General features: G+C 40.2%; 1 protein-coding gene across 1 annotated transcript in view; it reads right to left on the bottom strand.

Annotated features, from left to right (window-relative positions):
- LOC144605954 (dynein axonemal heavy chain 11-like) overlaps positions 1-12,214 on the bottom strand; it is a 261,975-nt gene that overhangs the window by 124,357 nt on the left and 125,404 nt on the right. Inside the window, exons 42-46 of the mRNA XM_078421667.1 lie at positions 9,097-9,245; positions 6,934-7,084; positions 5,170-5,301; positions 3,743-3,916; positions 842-1,046 (exon numbers count right to left, since the gene is read on the bottom strand). Of these exons, the coding sequence (XP_078277793.1) occupies positions 842-1,046; positions 3,743-3,916; positions 5,170-5,301; positions 6,934-7,084; positions 9,097-9,245 (811 nt within the window). The remainder of the gene's footprint in view (positions 1-841; positions 1,047-3,742; positions 3,917-5,169; positions 5,302-6,933; positions 7,085-9,096; positions 9,246-12,214) is intronic.

The following is a 12,214-nucleotide window of genomic DNA, read 5'->3' on the forward strand; positions in this document are numbered from 1 at the left end:
ATAAAAAGGTGAAAGCTGTGAATTTGGACTATTGTGAAAAATCACATGTTAAAAACATTAATTGAAAATATCATGGCAATATCAGGGTTCTGCATGAATTTTCATTGATTAATTTTAAGAAGAGATGATTTGTACACTTTAATTACAGTTCATGTAAGCAATAAACCCTTGTTTAAAAAAACAATTCCCATGTCAATAAATGACATCAGGTGTTTTAATTTGTGAGATTTGAGAATGAGTTAAATTAAATACAAATCAAATGCCAGAAATCCATAATGATTGGTGAAAGTGAGTCGATTTCTTAAAATTAACCAGGCAGGATCTTGGATTTGTTGGAGATACACATTATGCACACTCCACAGGTGCCACATGGGGTATTCATCACAAGAACGAAAAAGCATTCAACTTGCCAGTTGTAGAGTGGGTTGCTATCATCCTTTCCTTCCATTGAAGGAACTCAGCCTGTCCTTAGTTAGCTCTTTTCACATAGGACTACATATAACTAATTGTGAGAAGAAAATGTCTTCAACGGGTAAACCCATGACCCCCAAAAAGCAGCTACGTGTGCAAACACTTTAACTTCTGTGATGTTGCATAGGGTTTTATTGGAATGCAACTAGAGGTTACTCATCTAGTTTTGCAAAGGGTGGGCAGAAGGTCTATTGTTTACTGGACTGCAGAGAAATGCCATCAACAAAACTGAGCCCAAATCATCAGGGAAATCAATCAGAGAATCAAATACATTAAAAAAAAAACTAGGCTTTGTATTGAGCTGATTTCATGAGGCCGAAGCAAGCATCTGCCCAAGTTGGTAAGTAGTTCCAGAATCATCTTAACTTACGTTGTAACATCACTGAAGAGGTATAATAGTTGAAAGGAACTTTGGCTACCATATAATCTTCTGATAGATTGGCAAGTCTGTCTTCTACTAAAATAGTTTTGCCAACGCCAGCATTTCCCACGAGCATAATTGGCTTCCCTTTTTCCAATAATAAATTTACAAAGTATTGCAGACGGGTTGTCTCAGCTGTAGGAACAAGAATTGCCTGCAAAGAACAAAGAACACATTTGATAATCTGATAATACACAGGATTAGTAAAAAAATCGAATTTATTCCAATCATCCATTATAATTGTAGGATAAATTATCCACAAAATGCTTGCGTAACTCAGCAGGTCAGGCAGCATCTCGGGAGAGAAGGAATGGGCGACGTTTTGGGTCGAGACCCTTCTTCAGACTGATGTCAATTGTAGGAGTCATTTACGCATAATTTAGTTACTGTCGTTGTATTATGGCTATGTTTAATATTTCTAGTTTCTGTCTTTTTTGCATGCTTGTGGGTGTGATTTGATACGTAATGGTGAGTGTCTACATGGGAGTTGGCTAGCGTAGCGACAGAGATTGTGGGTCAGTTTAGTCTCGGAGGATGGAGAGAATAGTTTTTTACCACACTCATGCCAGCCACACCCACACCAGCCACACTCACAAGGACCACACGGTAATGACTACACGATTTTTACTCTATTGTTTGAAGAAGAAACAGTCGATAAGAACAAAAAGTTATGAATTACTCTTTTGATTTGTGCTACTTTAATAAAGACCAATTAATCAAGAAACAGCGTTTGGAAGATTCGTTGTTGTTACCTCAGAGTGTGGTGTGTGCGTAAGCTATACCTCCATTCCATCCCCGAGGAGTAATGGCTATCAAAGTTGGACTTTGAGAAGGTATAGAAACTGCCATTACAATAATATTATGTTTCAATATACAGTAAACCTTCGTTATTACAGACCTCGGATTTTGGTTATAGCGGATGGAGTGTCCCCACAGTAATCAGACACCGCTGTCTCTTTAAGAACACAAGCTGCTAGTTACACTGCAAAAGGTCATTGAAATTGATAAGCCATTACTTCTATCATCACATGCAAAGATGAAGGACACAAAAAGCTGGGATAACTCAGCAGGTCAGGCAGCATCTCTGGAGAGCATGAATAGGTGGCGTTTTGGTCAGGACCCACCTCTGGATGGTGCAGCACACCCGACTGCCATGAGGCCAAGGCCTGCAATGACATCAGGACATACAGCACCAACATTCACCGCATCTCCGGCCTCTCTGAGTGTCAGGACCACCGAAGCTGCTGCCAAACGGCACCATCGCCCCAGCCGCTTTCAGACCAGTCCTACTGACCTTCACGACCAGGCCTGGCTGCCAACGCCAGCCCGCTTCCAGCCAAACATAAAGCTGCCATTGCCACTGCCACTTCCAGGCCACATCTGCCACCGCCATCACTAACCCTGACCTGCACTCCGGCCGCCTGTGGACTGCAACCAACGACTCCACCTCACCTCTTCCCCAGACACTAGCGTGCCGGGCCCATCAACTCACCTCTATTCCAGGCCCAATTCCAGACAGAGTCTGAAGGAGTGTCTCGAACCAAAAAGTCACCTATCCAAGTTCCCAGAGATGCTGCTAACTCCAGCACATTGTGTCCTTTATAGACAATAGACAATAGGTGCAGGAGGAGGCAATTCGGCCCTTCGAGCCAGCACCGCCATTCAATGTGATCATGGCTGATCATTCTCAATCTGTACCCCGTTCCTGCCTTCTCCCCATACTCCCTGACTCCGCTATCCTTAAGAGCTCTATCTAGCTCTCTCTTGAATGCATTCAGAGAATTGGCCTCCACTGCCTTCTGAGGCAGAGAATTCCAGAGAATTTTGTGTATTAACCAGCATCTGCAGTTGTTTCTATGACTTGTACAATGATAATGGTAATTCCTCCCCCTTTACATGCGCAGAACATCGGGTTAACAGGCTGGGCAGGTCCTCCACTCCAGAGGAAAAAAAATACAAACTGAGCCAACATCACAGATGGATGACTCGTCAAGACAGAGAAATTATGTTACCTTAAATTGTCGAATGCAATACCAAGCTGAGATGGCTGCAAGGTGCTCGGTTTGTTTGGTTTTCTCTGCTCCCTTTTTTTCTTTTCTCCTCCTTTTGGAGTGGACCTGACAGGCACATTCCTGCTCTGCATTTCACAACTCCCATATTCTTTTGTGTACTCTCAATTTTTAATTGCTCCTATTCGCTCATTGACAGATATTCTTGTTTGGAGCGTATCATAAGATCATAAGTGATTATCTACTCTGCCATTCAATCATGGATGACCTATCTCTCCCTCCTAACCCTATTCTCCTACCTTCTCCCCATAACCACCGACACCCGTATTGTTATGGCCATTGCAGTTTTACCCCATTAGTGATCTCTCCCCCTCCCACTTCTGCATCCTCCCTGAAACTTAATAAGCTTTCTTTGCCTCCAGTTTTAGCTGTTTCTCTTCTCACAGATGCAGCCTGAGCTGCAGACTTTTTCCATCATTTTCTGTTTACATTTTGTTTTCCCAGCATCTGCAATTTTTTAAAATTTTCATTTTAATTTACAGCAATTCCTGTTTTATTTCAGCCAATGGCAAACTGAGTGCCTACAAATTAGTATGTTTGGTCAGGAACTGATTTTTTTCAACCTTCACACACTATTCCTTTGAAGCATTTGAAGGCAAAGCCTTAGAAAATGCAAGTAGATATGTTTAATAATGTAATTTTTGACTTCATAATGTTTTGAATAAACTATCTGAACCTGGAATTTTAAACTTGTTCCTTTCTTTTCAGTTCCAGTATTTATATTCTGAGATTTTTAGCATATGCACTTTCCCCCTATCTGAATATATTTTGGTTCACTTACTTGTAATGGATTATCTATTTCCATTTCAAATGCTGCAAGGTTTTCAGACCAAGGACTAAATTTTTTTGTTTCAGGATCAAGATAATAATCAAAGACAGTCCCTTGTGATGGAAGTTTAACAGCTTTCATCTCTTTGTACCACCATTGACTGAATTCAACTCGATAATCAACCAACTGAAAAAAACCAAAATAAATAAATACATTTAAGTTAACTTATTGGTATTTCTATCTGTAGGCTGAAGCCTTTAAATGATGGATACTACTAATATTCAGAAGACAAGAAACGTAACCAGCATCATGCAAGGTTTATTGCAATACTATAAAAAGACTAGATTGAAAATTCTACAAGGCACAATAATCTAATGCAATTAGATATGATGAACAAGAAGACTGATGAGAGCACTGCGGTAGATGTTGCTGATGTGGACTTTGACAGGGTACCACCTGGAAGGCTGGTCTGGAAGGTTAGATCACAAGGAATCAAAATGCACATTTGGGAGGACATTGGCAGCCAAATATATTGGATAGAAAAGGTTTGGAGGGATATAGGGCAAATGCAGACAAATTAATAAAACCTGTTATAAAACCAGGTCGGCATGAATGAGTTGGACTGGAGGGCCTTTTCCATGCTCTAGAGACAAAACATGGGTAGCTGGATAAGAGAAGGTAAATCCAAAAGCAAGGGAATTCCATTAGTAATTCATATTTCCCCAGCCTTAGCATTACACAGGCTGGAAGTAAAGGCCTGTGTTTCCAGTCAGTTGAGGCATATATTGGGATAAAGTAGGGCAGATGAATCTCTTCAAGGAGAGAAGCGAGTCAGTTAAATAGCTTGGACTTCCACAAAACCGGTGAGCTATGAATAAAACAAATATTCACTTCCAAATCCAGGACTTCAAAATTGCAGATAAAATGTTTTTCTTGGTGAGGAATCGATGATGATCATCTTTCTGAGAGCTGCAGAGTGAAGTTTGTGGCCTGACTGGTCAGATGGACCAGTACGGTGGGGGTTCCTACAGAACCTTTCCCAACCCACTGGAGGGCACTATTGCATATGATTCCGAGCAACTGCTGGCATTATAAATTGTGGAAGTTTAAGATCAGAAACACAGACAGCGTGATTCAATTTTACATTGTAAGACCAACATCAATTTTCAGCAAAGCAATAGAGTGCTGCATACAAAATGCCAAATAGTCTAGTAGTCACTTCTACTAATAACAGCCAGAGAATCTTATGCTTCCTTTAGAAATTGACTAAAGTCGGTACCAATGCGGGGATAGACGTAAATGTTATTTTACTACAGCACCAACTATTTCTCCTTATGTTGGCAAAGGCATAAAATGATATTAAGCACTAATGTTCAGTCATTTTTCAATGCATTAAAATCCATTACATGAAGGCAATGCCTGAAATAGGAAGTATCAACCTGATCTTGGTATACTGCTCCACCAAAGGCCCAAATGCAGGCAAAAACAAAATAAAGCTCGTATAGTTCTCTTGGAGAATCAGGAGGTACATTCTTCGGTGTCAGTAGGCAGTCCAAAAGGGAGCAAAGAGACTGAAAGGGAATAACATAAATATAAAAACAGAAAAGTGATGTAAATTGGCTTAAATTTTCACAGCCGACCACAGTTCAACAGAAGAGTACAATATTCAATGTGGCACACAGCTTTATAGATCAGTCTAATCCTAGCTGCAAGCTTTTGATCGGTCAGAGTAAATTCATATTTTGTATGATGGTGCAACATGAGTGCTAATAAACTGGCAGCCAAGTTTAGGGTTCTCCCAGTATTGTAACATTGCCTACTTTACACTTTCACTGAAAATTTGCCCTTCTGGCACTTACCAGAAACACTGGACAGAACCTCAGTGAGATTTGGGCAAAAATATATTTCTGCCTATATACAGCATTTACTTTCAAACCCAAGTGCACAGTGTTTAATAACCTTGACATATTAACAATATTGTTTAATTGAGAGTTCTTGCCATCAATGACGATTATTCTGTTGATAACTTCTTTGTTTATTCAAAGATCCTTCAGATGCCACAATGCATTAATACTACCCATGTGGATAGGGGAACAAGAGACCACAGCACAATAAAATGCAAGCTTCTGTATTCAGCAAAAGTGTTGACATATTTAGCCATCATAACGTTTTCCTGAATACCGACCATGCTTCCACACATCATTTCATGGACTTTAAGAGGACTTTCTTGCAAAGGTATTCTTTTGACATCTAATGTTTCAATGTCTATAACTTTAGACATTTTGCCCTGGAGAAAAATCAGTACCCAAGGGAAATTAAAGCTTTACAGACACAAAATGCTGTATTTTCCATCTTTATCGTGACACTTTCTAGTGTTGCAACAGCATGGGATTTTCCATCCAAGCTCAAGTCATGTTGCCCTGAAAAGATGGATGAAATGACTGTGTGAAGAAGTATCATGACAATCACCAAATAAGAGCCGTGCAAGTTGTTGGGATAACCTCCCAAGTTATGCTAGTAAATGGGAATTTAAGCTGCAAAACCCATCTGACAGGGTTTACACATAGAATGTGACTGCAATTATCATAGCTATCACAAATCAGGTAGTACAAAGCAAGTGATGGGCATGACCACCTACAATCGTCGATGGGTCTGCAAAGTGGCAGACTGGATTTGACACCAGAAAAGGGCACGTACCAGTGAGCAGGTAATTAATGTCTGTAAATCACACTATGTTAATCTAAATGTCTTATCAATATTGTGATTGTATCCAATTTCACCATCTCCTCAGTCAGTGAGTTCCAGATATCAATTGCTGCAAACAATATTTCCAGCCATAATTTTAAATAATGCAATGCTGCATCCAAATTTCTGCTGTGCGTGACCAGCAGCTGACACTCCTTACGCCTAAACACAAAGTGCTGGAGTAATTCAGCGGGTCAGGCAGCAACTCCAAAGATACTGCCTGGCCCGCTGAATTACTCCAGCAGTGTTTAACTCAAGAGTCCAGCGTCTGCAGATCCTTGTTATTTCCTATGCCTAAACGGATACCATTCCCAGAGTAAAAGCACTGAAAGAAATATTATAGTGAATATATTTTAAATAATATAATTTCAAGTTATCAGTTGCAGTTATGTATAGGTATACAGTTATGAAAACTTGAAACGTAGAGAGGCAGATAATGGAAGAGGGTAGATGATTACCTGTACCATGCTGTTTTCTGGTATGGGTGTGATGGTTTTTATGGAGGATCGCAGCTGTTCTAGACATAAAGGAACATACTTATCAAAGAGAATGGTCAAGTTGATTTTTTCTGACTGGTATATTCTTGCGTCAATCCAGCTGGTCACATACCTATGCATCAAAGATAACAAATTTGTGGTTGCCATTTTGTCCAGAAAGACAGATGTTACAATAGCTTTTAAAAGTGTACATTTCTAGAAAGGCATTGCACCTCAAAGATAGTATCTTCAACAGCAGCATGTTTCTAATATTTCAAATGAGTTATTTTTACATCTCAGCTTCAGATTGGGTATCACATTTGAATGAATAATGGACACAATATTTAGCCGCTCCCCACCCCCATCAAAAATACTGTAAAAGAACTGCCCGTTGATGAAAAGAGGACAATCGGTCCTCTGTTATAAGGCCACAGAAGCATATTTGTTATATAACTAAGCCAGGTGGCGCCAGCAATGGCTGCCTCGCCAACAGTCTGTCTGTCCCTTCCTTCTCTGTTGTTTCTTTAGTATGTGTTAAATGTATGTTTTTAGTGTTCTTTAACTTGTTTTATGAGGAGGATGGTGGGGAAGGATTGGGGGCAGCTTTTTAAAAAAATCTCTAACCCCATTGGAGATGCGATTTTGTTTCCGTATCGTATCTCCGTCCGCACTGCGGCCTAACATCAAGGAGCTGGAGGCCTCTCCTGGAGACTGACTTCGGGAGCTCCAACCACGGGAACCTGTGGGACTTTAACATCGTGAATTGGCAATCCTTTTGCCAGGGATCGACCTCTGATCTCCAACAGTGCCTGCGGACTTTAACAATGTGGAGTTCGCCGTCCCTGGTTAGAGACCGACTTCGGGAGCTCCAAGCCGCGGGAGCTCGACCGCCCTGATGCGGATGCTTCGACCGCCCTGATGCAGATGCGTCGATCACCGGCAGCGGGAGCTTCGATCACCCCGTTCGACTGCCCCGACAGCGGAAGAAAAATGAGGGAAGAAGTTTAGACTTTATTGCCTTCCATCACAGTGGAATCCGCTGTGGTGGATGTTTATGTTAACGTTTATGTAGTTGTGTGTCTTGTTGCCTTTTTTAGTATGGCTGTATGGTAATACGAATAGCACTGTACCTTAATTGGTACACGTGACAATAAAAGACTAACTTACTTCAACCTTCATGCCCCGTTAAAAACTCTTATTCAATTTTAACATTTTATTCACTGTACGTGCCTTCAATGGTCTACTTTTTGCTTTGCCTTCAACTACATAGACCCCCGATTCAGAAAACCTCTCCCTCAAACCCTTGCTTCTCCGTCTCCATCATTAAAATCCAAATTGTTGATAAATTATCTTTCCTACAAATGACTTATTTGGCACAGCATTCAATTATTGCCTTTTTTTTGCCTTGCAAAATACTTTTGTAACATTTTAAAGATAATATGCATTGATTATTTACTGCGCTTATTCCCCTAGAATGTCTGAGAACATCCTAGAATTTTATTTAACTTTTTAGGTCATTCCACTGTTAAAGTCAACCGTGCCGAAATGGAGATAGCTGAGAGCTTCAGATTCCCAGGCATAAATATTACCAAGCATTTGTCCTGGACCAATCAATTTGTAGCTATGGAAAGGAAAGCATATTAATGCCTCCACCTCCTCAGAAGACTAAAGGAGTTCGACATGTCTCCAATAATTCTTACCAACTTCTACTGATGTATCATAGAAAGCATCTTATGAGTCACCGCTGGGTTTGTCAACTGCTCCACCTAAGACCGCAAGACATTGCAGAGTTGTGGATGTAGCCCAGTCCATCACACAAACCAGACTCCCATTGGGAAAGCAAGCAGCATAACCAAGGACCATTTATACCCCAGGCACTCTCTCTTCATCTCTCTCCCATCGGGCAGAAGATATAAAAGCTTGGAAAGCATGTACCAACAGATCCCTGCTTATATCTGACCATTGAACAGCCCTACCATAAGTTAAGGGCAAGGTCCTGCTCTTCCAACATACATAGCAAAGTCTCACAGACAGCACTATTAAAGTTACAAGATAATTATAGTGAAATTGAGGGTCATGAGTAAAATATTTTCACTATGAAGGTACAAGGCAAAACATTCTTTATTTCTAAAATCAGTAACTCACGGATTCCAGCCCAAATCCTGAGGATTAACGTATAAAATGCCTGCTCTTGAAACAGTAGCTGGTGTTGCAGTTTTTAAATGGCTTATTTCAAACAAAAGGCGCATGGACGGATTTAGTGGAATACGTTCATTGCTGGCAAGCGTCAGGACCTGCATGCAAATATCAAAAAAGGGAGCCTCGAGTTATCAATACATAGAAAGAGTGTTTAGTTGTCATATGCACCGACAATGGAACAATAAAATTCTTACTTGCTGCAGCATTACAGGTCTGCAAACAACAATCACAATAGAAAACAATTTGCAGTAATAGTTAAAAGTTTGCATTTAATCTTTTAAAATATACATTTTTTAAAGAATATTTCCATCATATGTAGCTGGGTCAAAGAGTGTAAAAGTTATGGAAATCCAAGGAAACTGGGAAATATGGAAATGCATCAGCCCAAATTCCTGGAGCAATAGTGTTATCAAAAGGTGCAGATCACACAGATGGATTTCTATCCTTAGCCTCTGGATTGTATTCCATCACTTTGGATTATGTTTCTTCTGTGTAACCTAGTATTAAAGAATGAACCCACAACCTGATTTTACCAGGGCATAATGCTTGAACAAAGTATATAATATTAAGGTTATATAAATCATTACATGGGTCACGAAAAAGCATTTTATGGAATTCCTGATGGCACCAAGTAATTGGACGTGTAGAAGATTCGCTAAATAACATAAGGAATACAATTCTATAATTAAGGTTATAATAATAAAGGCAGGCTTAAAACATGGGATCTTTATAACTGTGACAATGGATAATGAAGGCAAAGCATAGCATCCAGATGCTGGAAACCTGAAGCAAAAATGGAAATTATTTGGAATACTCAAGTGAAGCAGAAGTTCTGAAGAAAGGTGCTGATTAACATTATAAGATTTTAATTGCATAAAAAGGTGAGGGGCAGTAAAAACAAAAGAGAAGGTTTGTGATGCAAGGCTGGAATTATTGGAATCTACTGAAATAGTTGTATTCAATGTTCAGTCCAGCAGCAAGTAAAAAGAAGAGGTGCTGTTTGCAAGCTTTTTTCAAACACTGTCTATGCCAAATTCAGAATGGTCAGAATGGGATGGAGAATGGGATGGAGGGAACTCAGGGTCACATCCACAGATTGTAGAGAGACATTCTATAAAGTTGAGTGGTTTTTCCAATGTAGAAGAGATGACACCATGAGTGGTGATTGGAATATGAAAAACTGGAAGTGCAAATACATTGCTCCATCACTCCAAAGCCATGTTTGGATTTCTAGACGGTCAAAAGGGAGAAATTAAAAAGCCAGACATTGCACCACCCATAATTCCACAGGATCATACTGTGGAAAAAGAGTGAGGATTTGCAGAGAGCAAAAAATTGACCAGAGCATTCTGAAGGCAACTGTCCCCTTGGAGTGAGGTTAGGCATTAACGATATAACTTGTGATAGCATCACATTGGAAGTCTTTCAATTAGGAAGATGACATGTTGGATGTGCAGCTGGTGGATTAGAAGAGGGTCATCGCAAACCAAAGTGTTCAATTTCAGATGGCACGGTGGCGCAGCGGTAGAGTTGCTGCCTTGCAGTGCCGGAGACCCAGGTTTGATCCCGACTATGGGTGCTGTTTGTGCGTAGTTTGTACATTCTCCCTGTGACTGCATGGGTTTTCTCCGAGATCTTCCCACACTCCAAAGATCCACAGGTTCGTAGGTGAATTGGCTTGGTATACATGTAAATTGTCCCCAGTGTGTGTCGGATAGCATTAATTATGCGGGGATTGTTGGTCGGTGCGGACGTGGGGGTGCCATGGGCCTGCTTCTGCACTGTATCTCTAAACTAAACTAAAAGATGTAAGCTGAGACTGATTCACATTCAAGACAATATTTGACAGTGTGGTAGCAAAGCTCCCAGGTAAAACTGAAGTCAAACTAAAAATAGTCCAGTGGTTAGAGTCACACCTCAAACAATGGTAGGGATTGTCAGAGATCAAATGTCCCAACCCAAGGAGTCTAACCAATCTCAGATGTTTCATCAATGACTTCCTTTCAATCATAGATCAGAAGTGGGGATATTTGTTATGACTGCACAATATTCAATTCCATTTGTACCTCCTTGATGAATGAAGCAGCCTGTGCTTGTTTGCAGCAAAACCTAAGATGCATTTGGCAACGGCCTTTAAGCGGCCATGTCACAAAAACGTTTCCAACATGAGAGAGTGTAACTACCTATTCTTGGCAATCAAAGGCATTACTACCTCCTCATCATTCATAACCTGGGGATAGTAACACTATTTACCAGAAACTTAACAGGATCGGCCACTTAAAAATACGTGCCTATTGGAGGGTAGGTATTCCGTGGTAACTCATGTGATACCTCAGCTTTTCACCAACGACAAAGTATAAATCAGAAGTATAATGAAATACTGAAATACTTTCTATTTGTCTGAGTAAACACAGTGCCAACCACTCAATTAGTTCAACACCATTCAAGACAAAGTAACCTGCTTATCTGGCAATCTATCAGCCTCCTTAACTTCTCAATCCCTCTATCAGCAGCACACAGGAGCCTGGCATTACTCATTCCAATTCACTTTTTTTTAACTAGGAAGAGAGATAAAGGGAGCAGATGCATTGGATCGTCACTACCTACTGATTCTCCTTCATCGCGTACACTGTCCTGACTTGAAAGTATAATGTCAGTCCTCATTGCTGTTGAGTCTAAATCCTGGAATACCTAATGCAATCGCACTGCAGGAAGCCTTCACTAAAGAACTACAGTAATTCAAGGTAGCAGCTCAATAAAACCTTCCCAAGCGCAGTTAAGGACAAGCAATAAATGCTTAGCTTGCTGTCCACACATAGATCCTGGAAATGAATTAAGAAACATGTAATAGTATCACTAGTCACTACTGAGGTATTTAAAAGGGAAATGGAGAAATATGTGAAATAAATTAATAAGAAAGAATGCAAAGGAAACATAATAGATCTGAAATATTGGTACTGGACCATCCCCATTCATTTTCTTACTTGCACGTCAATGATTGGTGAAAGATTAGCTCAGCAAAATAAATTTATTCCTTGGCAAGAAGCTGTGAAATATTTGGATG

Source organism: Rhinoraja longicauda, chromosome 2 (assembly GCF_053455715.1).
Source record: "Rhinoraja longicauda isolate Sanriku21f chromosome 2, sRhiLon1.1, whole genome shotgun sequence".
NCBI classification, from domain to species: Eukaryota; Metazoa; Chordata; class Chondrichthyes; order Rajiformes; family Arhynchobatidae; genus Rhinoraja; species Rhinoraja longicauda.